This window comes from Erinaceus europaeus, chromosome 2 (genome assembly GCF_950295315.1).
Source record: "Erinaceus europaeus chromosome 2, mEriEur2.1, whole genome shotgun sequence".
Taxonomy (NCBI): Eukaryota; Metazoa; Chordata; class Mammalia; order Eulipotyphla; family Erinaceidae; genus Erinaceus; species Erinaceus europaeus.
Window position 1 is genome coordinate 96734743 of NC_080163.1, and position 12675 is coordinate 96747417.

Genomic DNA, 12675 nt, shown 5'->3' on the forward strand with positions numbered 1-12675 from the left:
TTGAAAAGGTTGAAGGGTGGAGACAAAAAAAGAAAAGAAAAGAAGTCAACTTAAGTCAGTAGCTCCGCCCCAGGAAGCAACTGACTCCTTACACTCAAAGGGAAACCCTGTCCCCCGCAGGGACCTGTGAGGACATCGAGGCCACCTTGAGCGCAGCCATTTGCGGGGCGGCCGCGAATACCGCGGCGCATTGCGCCAGACGGCAGCCGCTCAGCCACGGTGTCAGTTGCGGTGAAGGGGGTGGTCTGGGGTCTCCAGAGCGCCAGCCCGTTGGAATTCTCATTTGGAGCATCTCGGCATATACTTGCCCACATCAAAAAGTCTTCTCCCGCAGACAATAAAACGCTTCTTGAAACTTTTATTTACCTCCCGCGAACACCACCTTCAAGCCTCCTCCTCCTCCCCACCCCCAGCGTTTTCCGCCCCACCCCCACCTCCATCTCGGCGTTCTGTATGCGGCCTCAAGAGTTGGGTAGCTGAGGGGCAAAAATGCCAAACTGTGCAAAACCCAAAGAACTAAAACGCGGTACAACTTTCCGGGAGGGACATGAGACTAGACCTGGTAACAAACATTCGCTCCTGTTTTCCTCGTGCTTAAAACACATACACACATATACAACCAGCCCCCACCCCCGTCACCGCCCGGTGCAGGCTAGGAGAGGTAGTTTCTCGGGGATGGAGCTCAGGTTGACTCCCCAGAAAAGAACTACAATTCCCGTGGTGCCCCGCGGCTGGCTGGACAGAAAGAGGCGGGAGAAGATGCGTTGCGCTTGCGCAGGTCGAGGGGCCGAAGGGAGGTGGAGGCGCTGCGGTCCAACTGCTGAAGAGTCTCCATGTGACAGGGAGTGAGGTTCCTACTCCTGGTGCCGCCCGACTCTCCTTGCCGACCCCGAAGCCCCGTCCACTGCCCCGAGGCCAGCGGACGCCGGCCGTCCGGAGATCCCGGGTGTTGGACCTTGCTGTCAGGGGACTTGGGTTGCAGGCGTGTGTCTGAGGGGGACCCCGCATCTCCGGAGAGAGGCGGAGCGGCGAGGCGAGCGGGGATTTCTGTCAGCGCCGGCGGCTCCGGAGAGCGCGGAGACATGAACGGCTTCACGCCGGAGGAGATGAGCCGCGGCGGGGACGCGGCAGCCGCTGTGGCCGCTGTGGTCGCTGCAGCCGCAGCCGCCGCCGCCGCCGCCGCCGCCGCCGCGTCAGCCGGGAGCGGAGCCGGAGCCGGGGCCGGGGCGGGGGCCGGGGCGGGCGGCGGGGCAGAGGTGCCGAGCGGCGGGGCGGTGTCCCTGGCGGGGCCTCCGGGAGCGGCCGGGCCGGGGCCGGGGCAGCTGTGCTGTCTGCGGGAGGACGGCGAGCGCTGCGGCCGGGCGGCGGGCAATGCGAGCTTCAGCAAGAGGATCCAGAAGAGCATCTCGCAGAAGAAGGTGAAGATCGAGCTGGACAAGAGCGTAAGTGACGGCGGGACGCCCTGGTCCAGCCCGCCCCGCTTTGCAGCTCCGGGAACCGGGCCGGAGACTTGCGTGTGTGTGTGTGTGTGTGTGTGTGTGCCTGTCTGTGCGTGCGTGTGTGCGTGTGTGTGTGTCGGGGCGGGGGGGTGGTGTCTCCCCTCTAACCCGGGCGGGCTGCGGGCGGTGGGAGGAAGCTAACAACAAAGTCTCTGCAACTCGGACCGCCGCCCCCCACCCCTGGCCGACGCGGACTCGGGCCCCCCTGCGCTGCTCGCTTCCCCCCCCCCCCCGCAATCCCCCCACTTCCTCCCCGGCCGCGACCTGGGAGCCAAACAAAGGCGGTCGCAGCGCCGGGGGCCGGCGGGAAGACGAGTTAGTTTCCTCGCAGCCCGGCAGCGCCAGCCTGAAATGGAAGCGCCTTCTTTGTTTTGCTGCCCTGGGAGGCACTGCGGCCCCAGGAGTCAAGTCGCTGCCCGGGTCCGAGCTGGGGGTCGGGGGTAGAGACGACGGCGCGCAGTCTGTCGTGCCGGGAGCTGGGGCCACAGGCGGGAAAGATCGGGGGCCCAGGTTTTCTCGGGAGCGGAGCTCCGGAGGCTGCGGACCCCCAGTCAGCGGCGGCAGCATCTCCCGCAGCTGCAATCGTGGGGGACGCGGCGCAGTCTCCTCGCCGGCTCGCTTTCGCCGCCCCTTTGGGCAGCCATCCGTCCACCCATCAGGATTTCTTTGCCCCGGTCCTCTGCGGCACGTCTGCTCCTGAGTCCTCCCCCCCCTTTTTTGAGGGTGTTTTGGAAACCGTTCCCCCAACTGTTGCTTGACAGGCGATACGTGAAATAACTCCATGTCAGGAAACTAGTGCACGACCTGCATGTTGAAACTTGTGCTTAGCCGAGCCATGAATTGGCGTAGCCGAGCAGTGCCCTCGCTGCATTTCTGTGAAGGGAGTAACTTAAGATGCAAAGAAAGGGCTCACGTCACCATCCAGCTCTCCAGCCTGTATGCAGTTTAAGTTCTTGAGAAATCGATGATACTTTTCTGCCCCCGAAAGTTTTCCAGATGTGTATTTGGGAAGCTCTCGAAGGCAAACGTGAACGAAGCATTTCACATTGTTCCGGCTGGAAAAAGTGTATTATCGACACTCAAAAGTTTATACTGCAGATTTACATGCAATAAAAGTACGAAATCAACTCATTCGTAGAAATAATGTAGTTTTGTACCTGGCTTATAAGTTGGTTATTAAATTGGGAACCACTATACTGCTAAGATAGGGGAGTAATATGCGTCGAGGAAATGCTATCAAACGGTGTGATTGTGAGCAGTATCACCTTTTCGCTTGTTAAAAAGCAGCAGCCTGAGCTAACTAATCTAGGCTGCCCTCACTGCAATTTGCTGACAAAACCCAGAGGGTTGGGATTTCTCATCCTGCTATCTTCCTTCCTTCCATTAATAGAATCCTCCCCCACTCCACCCTAACAATCTCTTAGCTTTATTGCCAGGCCGTATGTTTTTTTTTAATTAATTAATTTATTTATTTTCCCTTTTGTTGCCCTTGTTGTCTTTTTTTTTAATTGTTGTTGTAGTTATTATTGTTGTTGTTATTGATGTGGTTGTTATTGGATAGGACAGAGAGAAATGGAGAGAGGAGGGGAAGACAGGGGGGAGAGAAAGATAGACACCTACAGACCTGCTTCACCACCTGTGAAGCGACTCCCCTGCAGGTGGGGAGCCGGGGTCTGGAACCCGGATCCTTACGCCAGTCCTTGTGCTTTGCGCCACCTGCGCTTAACCCACTGCGCTACCGCCCGACTCCTGCCAGGCCGTATGTTTTAACTGGATAGAGGGTTTAAAAGTGGAATCAAACATGGAGCTATATTAACAATCGCCAGTTTTGATTATTTTTCCATCTTCAGTATCTTGTATTCTACTAATACATAGACGCACTTTACCGTCGTCATAAGCAGTTTGTTAAACTTTTCTATTTCAGGCAAGGCATCTTTACATCTGTGATTATCATAAAAACTTAATTCAGAGTGTTCGGAACAGAAGAAAAAGAAAAGGGAGTGATGATGATGGAGGAGATTCACCTGTTCAAGATATTGATACTCCAGAGGTAGATGAAAGTTTTTATATGTTACACATAAGGCCTAAATAATCAACTCTGAAACTTCTATAGAAAGATGGGAACACATTTTTTAAAATAATTAAAACATTTGGAAGATTGTAAAATGAAAGCAAGATTAAGTGTAGTATGTTAACATTCATTTACACTTGTGCACTTTCAGTTGTTTTTTTATAATTTTATTTGTTTTTGAGGTTTACATGGCTATAAATACTTTAGAAGCCCAATTTATCTTCTTCTTTTTTTTTTTTTTATCATAACTCACCCACCACCAAAGCACTACTATCCCTCCACCAAAGTTGTCTACCTCTCTACCTTCTAAACCACCCACCTCACCCTCCTTGGTCACCTTAGCTTTGCAATCCAAAGTCTTGGCTTCATTTGGCTTTGCTTGTTCCGTTGATTAATTTACACCATATGAGAGAGAGAGAAAGCATTTTCTTTTTATATATGTTCCTTTAGTATTTCTTGTAGTGGTAGTGAACTCCTGTAACTACTGCTTACTTAAAAAATTCCTCATTACTCTTTCAAACCTGAGTCCCAATCAGCTGGATAGAGTATTCTTGGTTAGATGTAATTTCATTAACTTTAACTATGTCTTGCCAGTCATTTCTAGCCTTTAGAGTTTCTCTTGAGAAGTCAGCTGATCACTTGATGTTCCTTTATAAATGGCTCACCTTTTTTCTCGCCAACTTTAAAATTCTCTGTCTTTGACTTTTGCTACTTTAAGTTTCCTGGTGACCTTAGGTTTGGATTATTTTTTTTCCTGTTCCATTTTTTGGGAGTTTTAAAAGATTTCTGGATGTGAGAGTCTTTCTCTTTTTACCATTTTGGGGAAATTCTAAGCTAGTATTTTTTTCAAAAGGATTATGCCCCGCACCACCCCCTCCCACAGGCTCACACCCTCTCCCCCACCATTGGTACCCTTATCATGTGAATGTTCCCTCTTGCTGTTGTTCCATAACTCCTAGCTAGAGACAGACAAAAGCAGAGATAGAGGGGAGGGAGAGAAACCACAGCACCGCACCTTCCTGCAATGTGGTAGGGGCTGGACTCAACTCTGGGTCCTGCGCATGGCAATGCAACACCCTATCCTAGGGAGCAATTTTACTGATCCTGTTTTGTTTTTCTACATTTTTGGAGTAACTTTCTCTACTCTGTCTTTCTGTTCACTTTGAAACTAAGTGCCTGTCTTTCTACTGTTGTTCCCCTCTGCTGTGTTTTATTTGTTTTTGTTGTTTTTTTTTTTTTTTAGATGGAGTTTGAGACAGAGAGGCAGAGAAGGGTGTGGATACCACAGCACCGAAGCCTTCTTCATTGCTGTGGGGGCTGGACTCAAACCTGGGTTGTGCACATAGCAAAACAGCACACTACCAGCTCCCATCTGATGTATTATTTTATTTTATTTTTTAGCTCAGATACTGTATTCTTTGCCTTTGAATTCTGTTACGACTTATTTAATACTTTCTCTGACTTTGTTGAATTTTTCTTCTATAGACTTTCTTATGGTCATGATTTTAAGGTCTTTTTTTTTTTCAGATTTATTTGTTTGTTGTTTGTTTATTTATGAGAGAGTAGGGGAGAGAGAGGGATAGAAAGAATGCACCAGAGTATCACTTTGGCACATTCGGTGCCTGGGATTAAATTCAAGACCTCATGCTTTAGAGTACAATGCCTTATCAACTGTGCTATCTCCCAGGCCACACCTCAGGTCTTCTTTAGAAAGTTAGAATTAGCTCTACTGAATTTGTATTTTTCTTTTTCTTTTTTTTTTCTCTCAAGCTGCTGTCTTGATCCATCATATTTTATTATTTCCCTGTTTGGTACTCCTTGAGAACCAGAGCCAGGGTTTTGTTTGAGCAAGACCTGGGAAGTGGCCAGGGATTCAGAGTCAAAGTGCCAGGCTAAGGCTGTAACACTAATGTTGAACTAACCTTGATAGTGACAGCAGTTTGAAGTTGTAGGTGATTTGTAGGTTGGAGGAAAAACAGACTCTGGCAGGCTGCACACTATAAATGTCGTGCTTCTCCCCAGCTTTATCCCTAGGGTCTCTTACTGTGGAAACTGAATTGCAGTATGATTGCATCCACTAGGTCTGTTTGCCCCCTCCCACTTGTCTCTACCCCCTGTAAATGATGTTACAATGCTCACATGACTTACAATTTTCTATTTCCTTTTTCTACTATAAAGTTGTATGTACAAAATTATAATAGTATTAGGGTGCTGGGATTTTGGTTCAGTCTGCCCCATGCTTGATATATGTAAAAGTTCTTTATCTTCCTTACTGTAGGTTATTGTTGTGCAAAGGCTTTTTACCTTCTCTGTCTCTTGCTGTCAAAGTGTGTGGGGGAAGGTGTTTCCTTGTATGTTATGGTTTTGTTGAGTAGAAGAAAGGAAACAGACCATTCTGTTTAACTCTCTTGAACCTGCCACATCTATAGAGAGTTCTTACAATACTATTCATTTATTTTTACCCCTAGTTTTAAATATTTATACTCAAAACATTTATAGTTCGCTTATATAAATATACTTTTAAATAAGGGATTTGAAATTTGTATCATGCTAAAAATGGAACTGTTATACATACCAAAATGTGTTCTCAGCAAATGAAATATTTATTATTCAGCTATGAATTAATATATGTTGATTTTTTCCCCTAGGTTGATTTGTATCAATTACAAGTAAATACACTTAGGAGATATAAAAGACACTTCAAACTTCCAACCAGACCAGGACTAAATAAAGCTCAACTTGTTGAGGTATTGCTAGATATGACTTTAAGTTATTTAAAAGAGCTGTTTATATAAACAAGGGGTCTTTATATACTAATGAGATTATTATCATAGCTTATATAATTATACATTCTAGTTAAGAAAAATAAAGTTAAAAACGATTGTGGAAGAATCTAGATGTCTAGAACTGTTTTCCACTTGGGAGTTTTTTTTTTTTTTTAATTTTAAAAAGGAGACATTAACAAAACCATAGGATAAGAGGGTTACAACTCCATACAATTCCCACCACCACATCTTGGTATCCCATCCCTTCCCCTGATAGCTTTCCTATTCTTTATCCCTCTGGGAGTATGGACCCAAGGTCATTGTGGGATGCAGAAGGTGGAAGGTCTGACTTCTGTAATTGCTTCCCAGCTGAACATGGGCATTGACAGGTCGATTCATACTCCCAGCCTGCTTCTCTCTTTTCCTAGTACAGTGGGGCTCTGGGGAAGCGGAGCTCCAGGACACATTGGTGGGGTTGTCTGCCCGGGAAGTCTGGTTGGCATCATGTTGGCATCTGGAACCTGGTGACTGAAAAGAGAGTTAACATACAAAGCCAAACAAATTGTTGCCCAATCATGGACCTAAAGGCTGGAATAGTGCAGATGAAGAGTTGGGGGGTGGGGGGTCCTCCATTTGTATATAGCTAGTAGGCATATTTTAGTTATATCTCAAAGGGCCTGTAGCTATACTAGGTTTTTTTTTTTTCCTTTTTCCTCTGAGCCTGAAATCTGATAGGCAGGTGGATCCAAGTTACTGTCTGACAAGATGATGTCATGGCTAGAAAAGGGACAGAAAGCTGGATCAGGAAGAGAGTAGCTCCCTATTATGGGAAAGGTGTATAAATATTGTTGACTGTAAACCCCATCGATTTGATGTGATCTGGGGCCCATATTCAGCTTAGGAGCCTGTGTGACCTCTGCATTCCTGTAGATCTGAGCTCACATTCTGTGGGCATAAGTAGGAACATTTCAAGCTGCCCCAATATCAGGACCCATCGTCCTCAGGTGTAGCATAGAGTATGCTGTCCATCCTCCCTTTGGAGGAGGGAAATTCTTTTATGTAACAACTATTCAGTGGATTGTGTATCATTAAAGTTTTCCATTTTTAAGATATTTATTTTAATGAGCGAAAAGTACAGGAGAAAGGTACAGAGAGAGACCAGAATATGCTCAACTCTGGGTTGTGGTGGTGTTGGGGATTTTTCCTGGGACCCCAGAGCTTCAGGCATGAAGAAAATCTTTTGCATAACCATTGTGCTGTTTTCCCACCCTGTGTCAATTTCTAAGGATCTTAAAGTACTGACTTCTAGAAACATTTAAGTGGGAATTATATTTATTTTACTTTTAAAAATATTTTATTTATTCATTTGATAAAGTCGGAAAGAAATTGGAAGGGAAGGGGGAGATAGAGGAGGGAGGGAAGGGAGGCACCTGCAGCACTGTTTAACTAGTTAGGGAGCTTCCCTCGTGTAGATGGGGACTGGGGGGCTTGAACCCATTTCATGTACATTTTAATACAGATAGTCAACCTGGTCTACCACCTCCCAGTCCTAGTTTTTTTATTCTTATCCTAGAAATCTTTGGTTTTTAATTTCTATTTACTCAGTAACCATTGAACACGTAATTGAGACATAAACCGAATATGCTTGAGCTAGACCCTTAAATATCAGTAGTTTTCCTATAACTTGCTGTTTTTAGAATATGTCCTTGTTGATGTTAGTTTTTTTTTCTAGTCACTATGTTTTCTTCATATTTAGAAAGATGCAAAGATCCAGTCTTTTACTTATAGTTTCTTTGATACTAGATTTCTAGTCCGTTCATAATTTTGAAAAGGGACACATGTGTGTATATGTGCTTTCTCAGGAAATAATAGAACCATAAAAATTATATATCACTTTAAGATATTTCTAAATTAATGATTTATACTTTACTCATATTTAGAACAAAAATTGCTCCTAGGTAGAATAGAAATGTAAACATGTAGGTAAGATTTCTCAAGTTCTTCAGTTTTAATTTAGTAATTCTACATTTTTTCCCATCCAAGTACTAACCAGGCCCAACCTTGCTTAGCTGACAGGATCGAGTATGTTTAGGGTGGTATAGCCGTAGACCATTTTCTAATATATTGAATAAGATAAGAAATGAACATAGGGTACAATTTTGGGAAGAATAATTTTTAATGTTAAAATTCAATGTATTAACTTTTTAAAAAATATACTCCATTTATTTTTTTCCCCTATTGTTGCTCTTGTTGTTTTTATTGTTGTAGTTATTGATGTCATAGTTGTTGGATAGGACAGAGAGAAATGGAAAAGATAGGAAGGTGGGGAGAAAGAGAGACACCTGCAGACCTGCTTCACCACCTGTGAAGCGATTCCCCTGCAGGTGGGGAGCTGGGGGCTTGAACCGGACCTTCTTCTTTGAGCCACGTGTGCTTAACCCTCTGCGCTACCGCCAACTCCCTCAATGAATTAACTTTTTAGCCATAATATCTTCTCTCCAAACTAAGAGAAATTCAGTTTTCTTTAAAGTTCAGTTGAAAGACCTTTTTGTATTAGAAAGATGTTGCCAACTGTGTTGATACTACATCAATATACATACACATTTGAATCAAATGATGCTTCTTTGGGGACAGGTGAAAAGCAAAGAACTTATTATTTTAAAAGTTTTGTTTACCTGTACATATATTTGAAATGCAAAAATAAAACTTAAAAATTATGATAATCTGATAACATTAGTTCTTAAACACATAATCTAAATTCATACAATTTCTGGAGCTTTTTGTCATTTAAAAATGAGAAATCCAGATAGTCATGAGCTTTAGTGTTTTCTTAATCAGAAATGCAGGTATTGGGGCCAGGTGGTGGTGTGCCTGGTTGAACACACGTGCTACAATGCACAAGGACCTGGGTTCGAGCCACTGGTCCTCACCTGCAGGGGGGATGTTTTGCAAGTAGTGAAGCAGTGCTGCAGGTGTCTCTCTCTTTCTCCTCCCTCCCTCTTGATTTCTGGCTGTATATAATAAATAAATAAAGGTAAAGAAGAAAAAAAATACAGATATTTATGATTCCAGAGTCTGATGAGTATTCTTTTTAAGTTCTTTAATTATCCCATGAATAACTTAGCCTTTAGGAATCAGTCTCTCACCTCCCCCCACCCCCCATCATTGTTACTGTTATGGGCTGACTTACAGATAGAGACACAAGTAGAGAAGCAGACCAGTAGACGGAAAGACATCATAGTGCTGATGCTTCCTCCAGTGCAGTGGGCACTTGGCTTGAGCTTAGATCATACACATGATAAAGCGGGCACACTATCCACATAAGCTGTCTTGCTTCCCTTTTGAAAAAGTTTTATTATACACTGTACATAGGCATATCAACAGTCCAGTTTAGTCTGTTGATAGTTGCAATGCACATTAGATTAGCACAGTGAAAAGACAATGGAAGAGGTAAACGTTCTTCAGTGATTATCCTTCCTTCCCCTCCTTAGTTATCTTAGTTATCTATCCTTCCCCTCCTTAGTTATCAGAAAAAATTTCAGGGTACTTTAATAAAGAGTACTGCCGATGAGTGGATGGATGGATGGATGTCATAGTAAACATATTTAAAAGTATTTGATGGTTTATTTTTTTGACACTAAAACCGTTTCAATTTCGTGTTTATTATTCTTTTTCATCAAGTAGGATCTAGACCATTACATGATACATAAGAACTTTTACATTTTGTTTTATTTCATTGGTACTTAGAAAATTAAAGTAAAAAAACTTTATTTCCTAACCTAGCTTCCAATTCTGAAATTTTAAAACAAATAAAATGCACATTGTAGTTGATGTATGTTTAATTGAAATCACACTATCTCTTGTTCAGACATGCTAATATATGCTTTTATCTTGTTGGCATTTTGTTAAATCAAATTTGTTTTTCAAAGGCAATTATTCTTACCACAATACTATATTTTTTCTTTTAATGAAAGTAGCTTTAAAAAAAAAAACAAAAAAACAAACCTAGCTTATAAAGTTTGTTAATATTTATAATTTAATTTCCTCAATTTTTTTTTTCCTTTATAGATAGTTGGTTGCCACTTTAGGTCTATTCCAGTGAATGAAAAAGACACCTTAACATATTTCATCTACTCAGTGAAGAATGACAAGAACAAGTCAGATCTCAAGGTTGATAGTGGTGTTCACTAGGAGAGATGCAATTGAGACTAAGACTTGGATGTTAAGACTGTTTGTTTTTCATATGTAGAAATGTTTCTTGTGTATTTTTTCCACAGAGGATTTTCTTCAGTTTTTTTTTCTTTGTTTCTGACTCAAATAATTAGTGGGAAAGTCATGTAAAGTGAGCTTTCCTAGATTTAAAGTATTTTAAATAAAGGTTATTGCTATTATAGTTGTTTCAGTGTATTTATTTTGTGAAATTTGATTTCTATTTTATGCTAACATTTAGTGGCAACATTAATTTAGATTTTTATATAATCATCCTTCCTTTTGTACCTTCCTTTTTAATGGAAAAAAAAAATAATTGGGGGGCCAGGTGGTGGCACACCTGGTTGAGTACACACACGTATTACAATGCCCAAGGACCTGGGTTTGAGCCCCTGGTCCCCACCTGCAGGGGCAAAGCTTTGCGAGTGGTAAAGCAGTGCTGCAGGTGTCTCTCTAGCTCTCTTTCCTCTCTATTACCTCCTTCCCTATTGATTTCTGGCTACCTCTATCCAATAAATAAATAAAGATAATAAAAAACATTTAAAAAATTAATTGGTTACGGAGAAGTAAAAACATAGTATATCTGCATTCTCAGGGACAATCTGATATAGAACTAAAGGTATCCCAAATAGCATTTTAAAAGTTTTATTTAATGCTTACAGTATTGAAAAGTAGACTTTCATTGTTACAATTTGTGTGTATAAATACATATAACAATATGATATATATATTTCTGATATTTATACACTATCAGGAAGAAACATTTTAATTTATGTGCTTATCTTTTTCCAAAAGAAAATCTAATGTGCCAGAAACGTTAAACACAGTGCTAAAGGTTGAAATAATATAGAATTAAGTAGATTTGGTTGTTTAATTTTTTCCTTGGAGTAAGGTTATCTACATGGCATGTATAGTCAGCAGTGTACCTTAAATCATGTCCTCTACTATTTAAAGCTAATAAAATGGAATGACCTACATATTCAAAATTTTTGGTCAAACATAGCTCTAACTTGATTTACATTTTATTTTCTTGTTATATTTTATGTTGTTAGTTTTCTGTTAAATAATTTAACCTACTTCCTGAAGAGTATACTTATTGCTTAATTAGATTCTTATTAAAAATCAAATTTATAGCTGTGACACGAAGAAGCAAATAAAACAACAGCTTTAAGGGACATGTTCTGAGATGGTGGTGCAGAGTTTAGACTTGAAATAGATGAAACCCTTAATGTAGCTCAGGTTGACATTTGGGCCTGATAATTATTTATTATGCAAGACAGTCTTCTGTGTTGTAGGTTTAGCAGCATCATTCCAAATTATATTCCTCCATGAGGATAATTTCTGGAACCATCCGTTCCACCCCGGTTCCATGGCTGCCAGTTGTTAGCAACATCGCCCCGCCAGATATTCGTGGGGATGCGGCATCATCTAAGTTCATTTCCCACTTCTACGCTCTACCGGACCTGCCAATATACGCGGATATCTTCGCCCACCCTGTCCAACGCTTGACGTCTCGTCATCCAATCTGGTCTCCTACGCCTACACTGAACTTCTCTGTTCCAGACTCTTGGAAACAGAGTTGGCAGTCAGCTGAGGTAAAGAACAAACACCTCATCACAGACCCCTGCAAGCGTCAACCCGGCTTTGACCTAGCACGTTGTGATTGGGCCCTCCTCAATCGCTATCGAACAGGCCATGGCCGGTGCGCTGCTATGTTCCATCGCTGGGGAGCCAGAGACGACCCGAACTGCCCCTGCGGCTACAGACAGACTATGACCCACATAGTCAATGACTGCCACCTCTCCAGATTCAAAGGAGGTCTCGAAACTTTACATCAGGCTCAACCTGACGCTGTTGACTGGCTACGGAAGAAGGGCAAACGCTAGAAGAAGAAGACAGGAGTCCACATACTAGTGCCAGTGGCACTCTGAAGGTGTGACATCTAAAAGTATCAGTAAACATTGCCAAACATCCTGTGGGGGACAAAATCACCCCTTGATAGAGAACAACTGATGTAGCCAAATCTAAAATACAGGTCACTAGAAGGTGAGTCTGCATATGTTTTTCTGAGTATATTGACAGCTAGAAAATAGAGTGCGCACTAAGGCTACAGGTCTTTGTTCTTGATATG

At 42.7% G+C, this 12675-nt stretch overlaps 1 protein-coding gene across 1 annotated transcript; it reads left to right on the forward strand.

The window, feature by feature from the left end:
- The first annotated feature begins 946 nt into the window (after positions 1-946).
- SAP30 (Sin3A associated protein 30) lies at positions 947-10726 on the forward strand. Its single transcript, XM_060184432.1, has 4 exons — positions 947-1442; positions 3424-3549; positions 6219-6317; positions 10404-10726. Exons 1-4 carry the CDS (start codon positions 1083-1085, stop codon positions 10524-10526), a joined length of 708 nt encoding a protein of 235 aa, XP_060040415.1. The 5' UTR covers positions 947-1082; the 3' UTR covers positions 10527-10726.
- The last annotated feature ends 1949 nt before the right edge of the window (positions 10727-12675 follow it).

What these genes read in the sequence shown, in the direction of transcription:
- SAP30 (XM_060184432.1), top strand. Translation starts at nt 1,083, where the DNA reads ATGAACGGCTTCACGCCGGAGGAGATGAGCCGCGGCGGGGACGCGGCA. An exon ending in AAGATATTGATACTCCAGAG is followed by an intron (nt 3,550 to 6,218) that starts GTAGATGAAAGT and finishes TTTTTCCCCTAG; the next exon opens with GTTGATTTGTATCAATTACA. An exon ending in ATAAAGCTCAACTTGTTGAG is followed by an intron (nt 6,318 to 10,403) that starts GTATTGCTAGAT and finishes TTTCCTTTATAG; the next exon opens with ATAGTTGGTTGCCACTTTAG.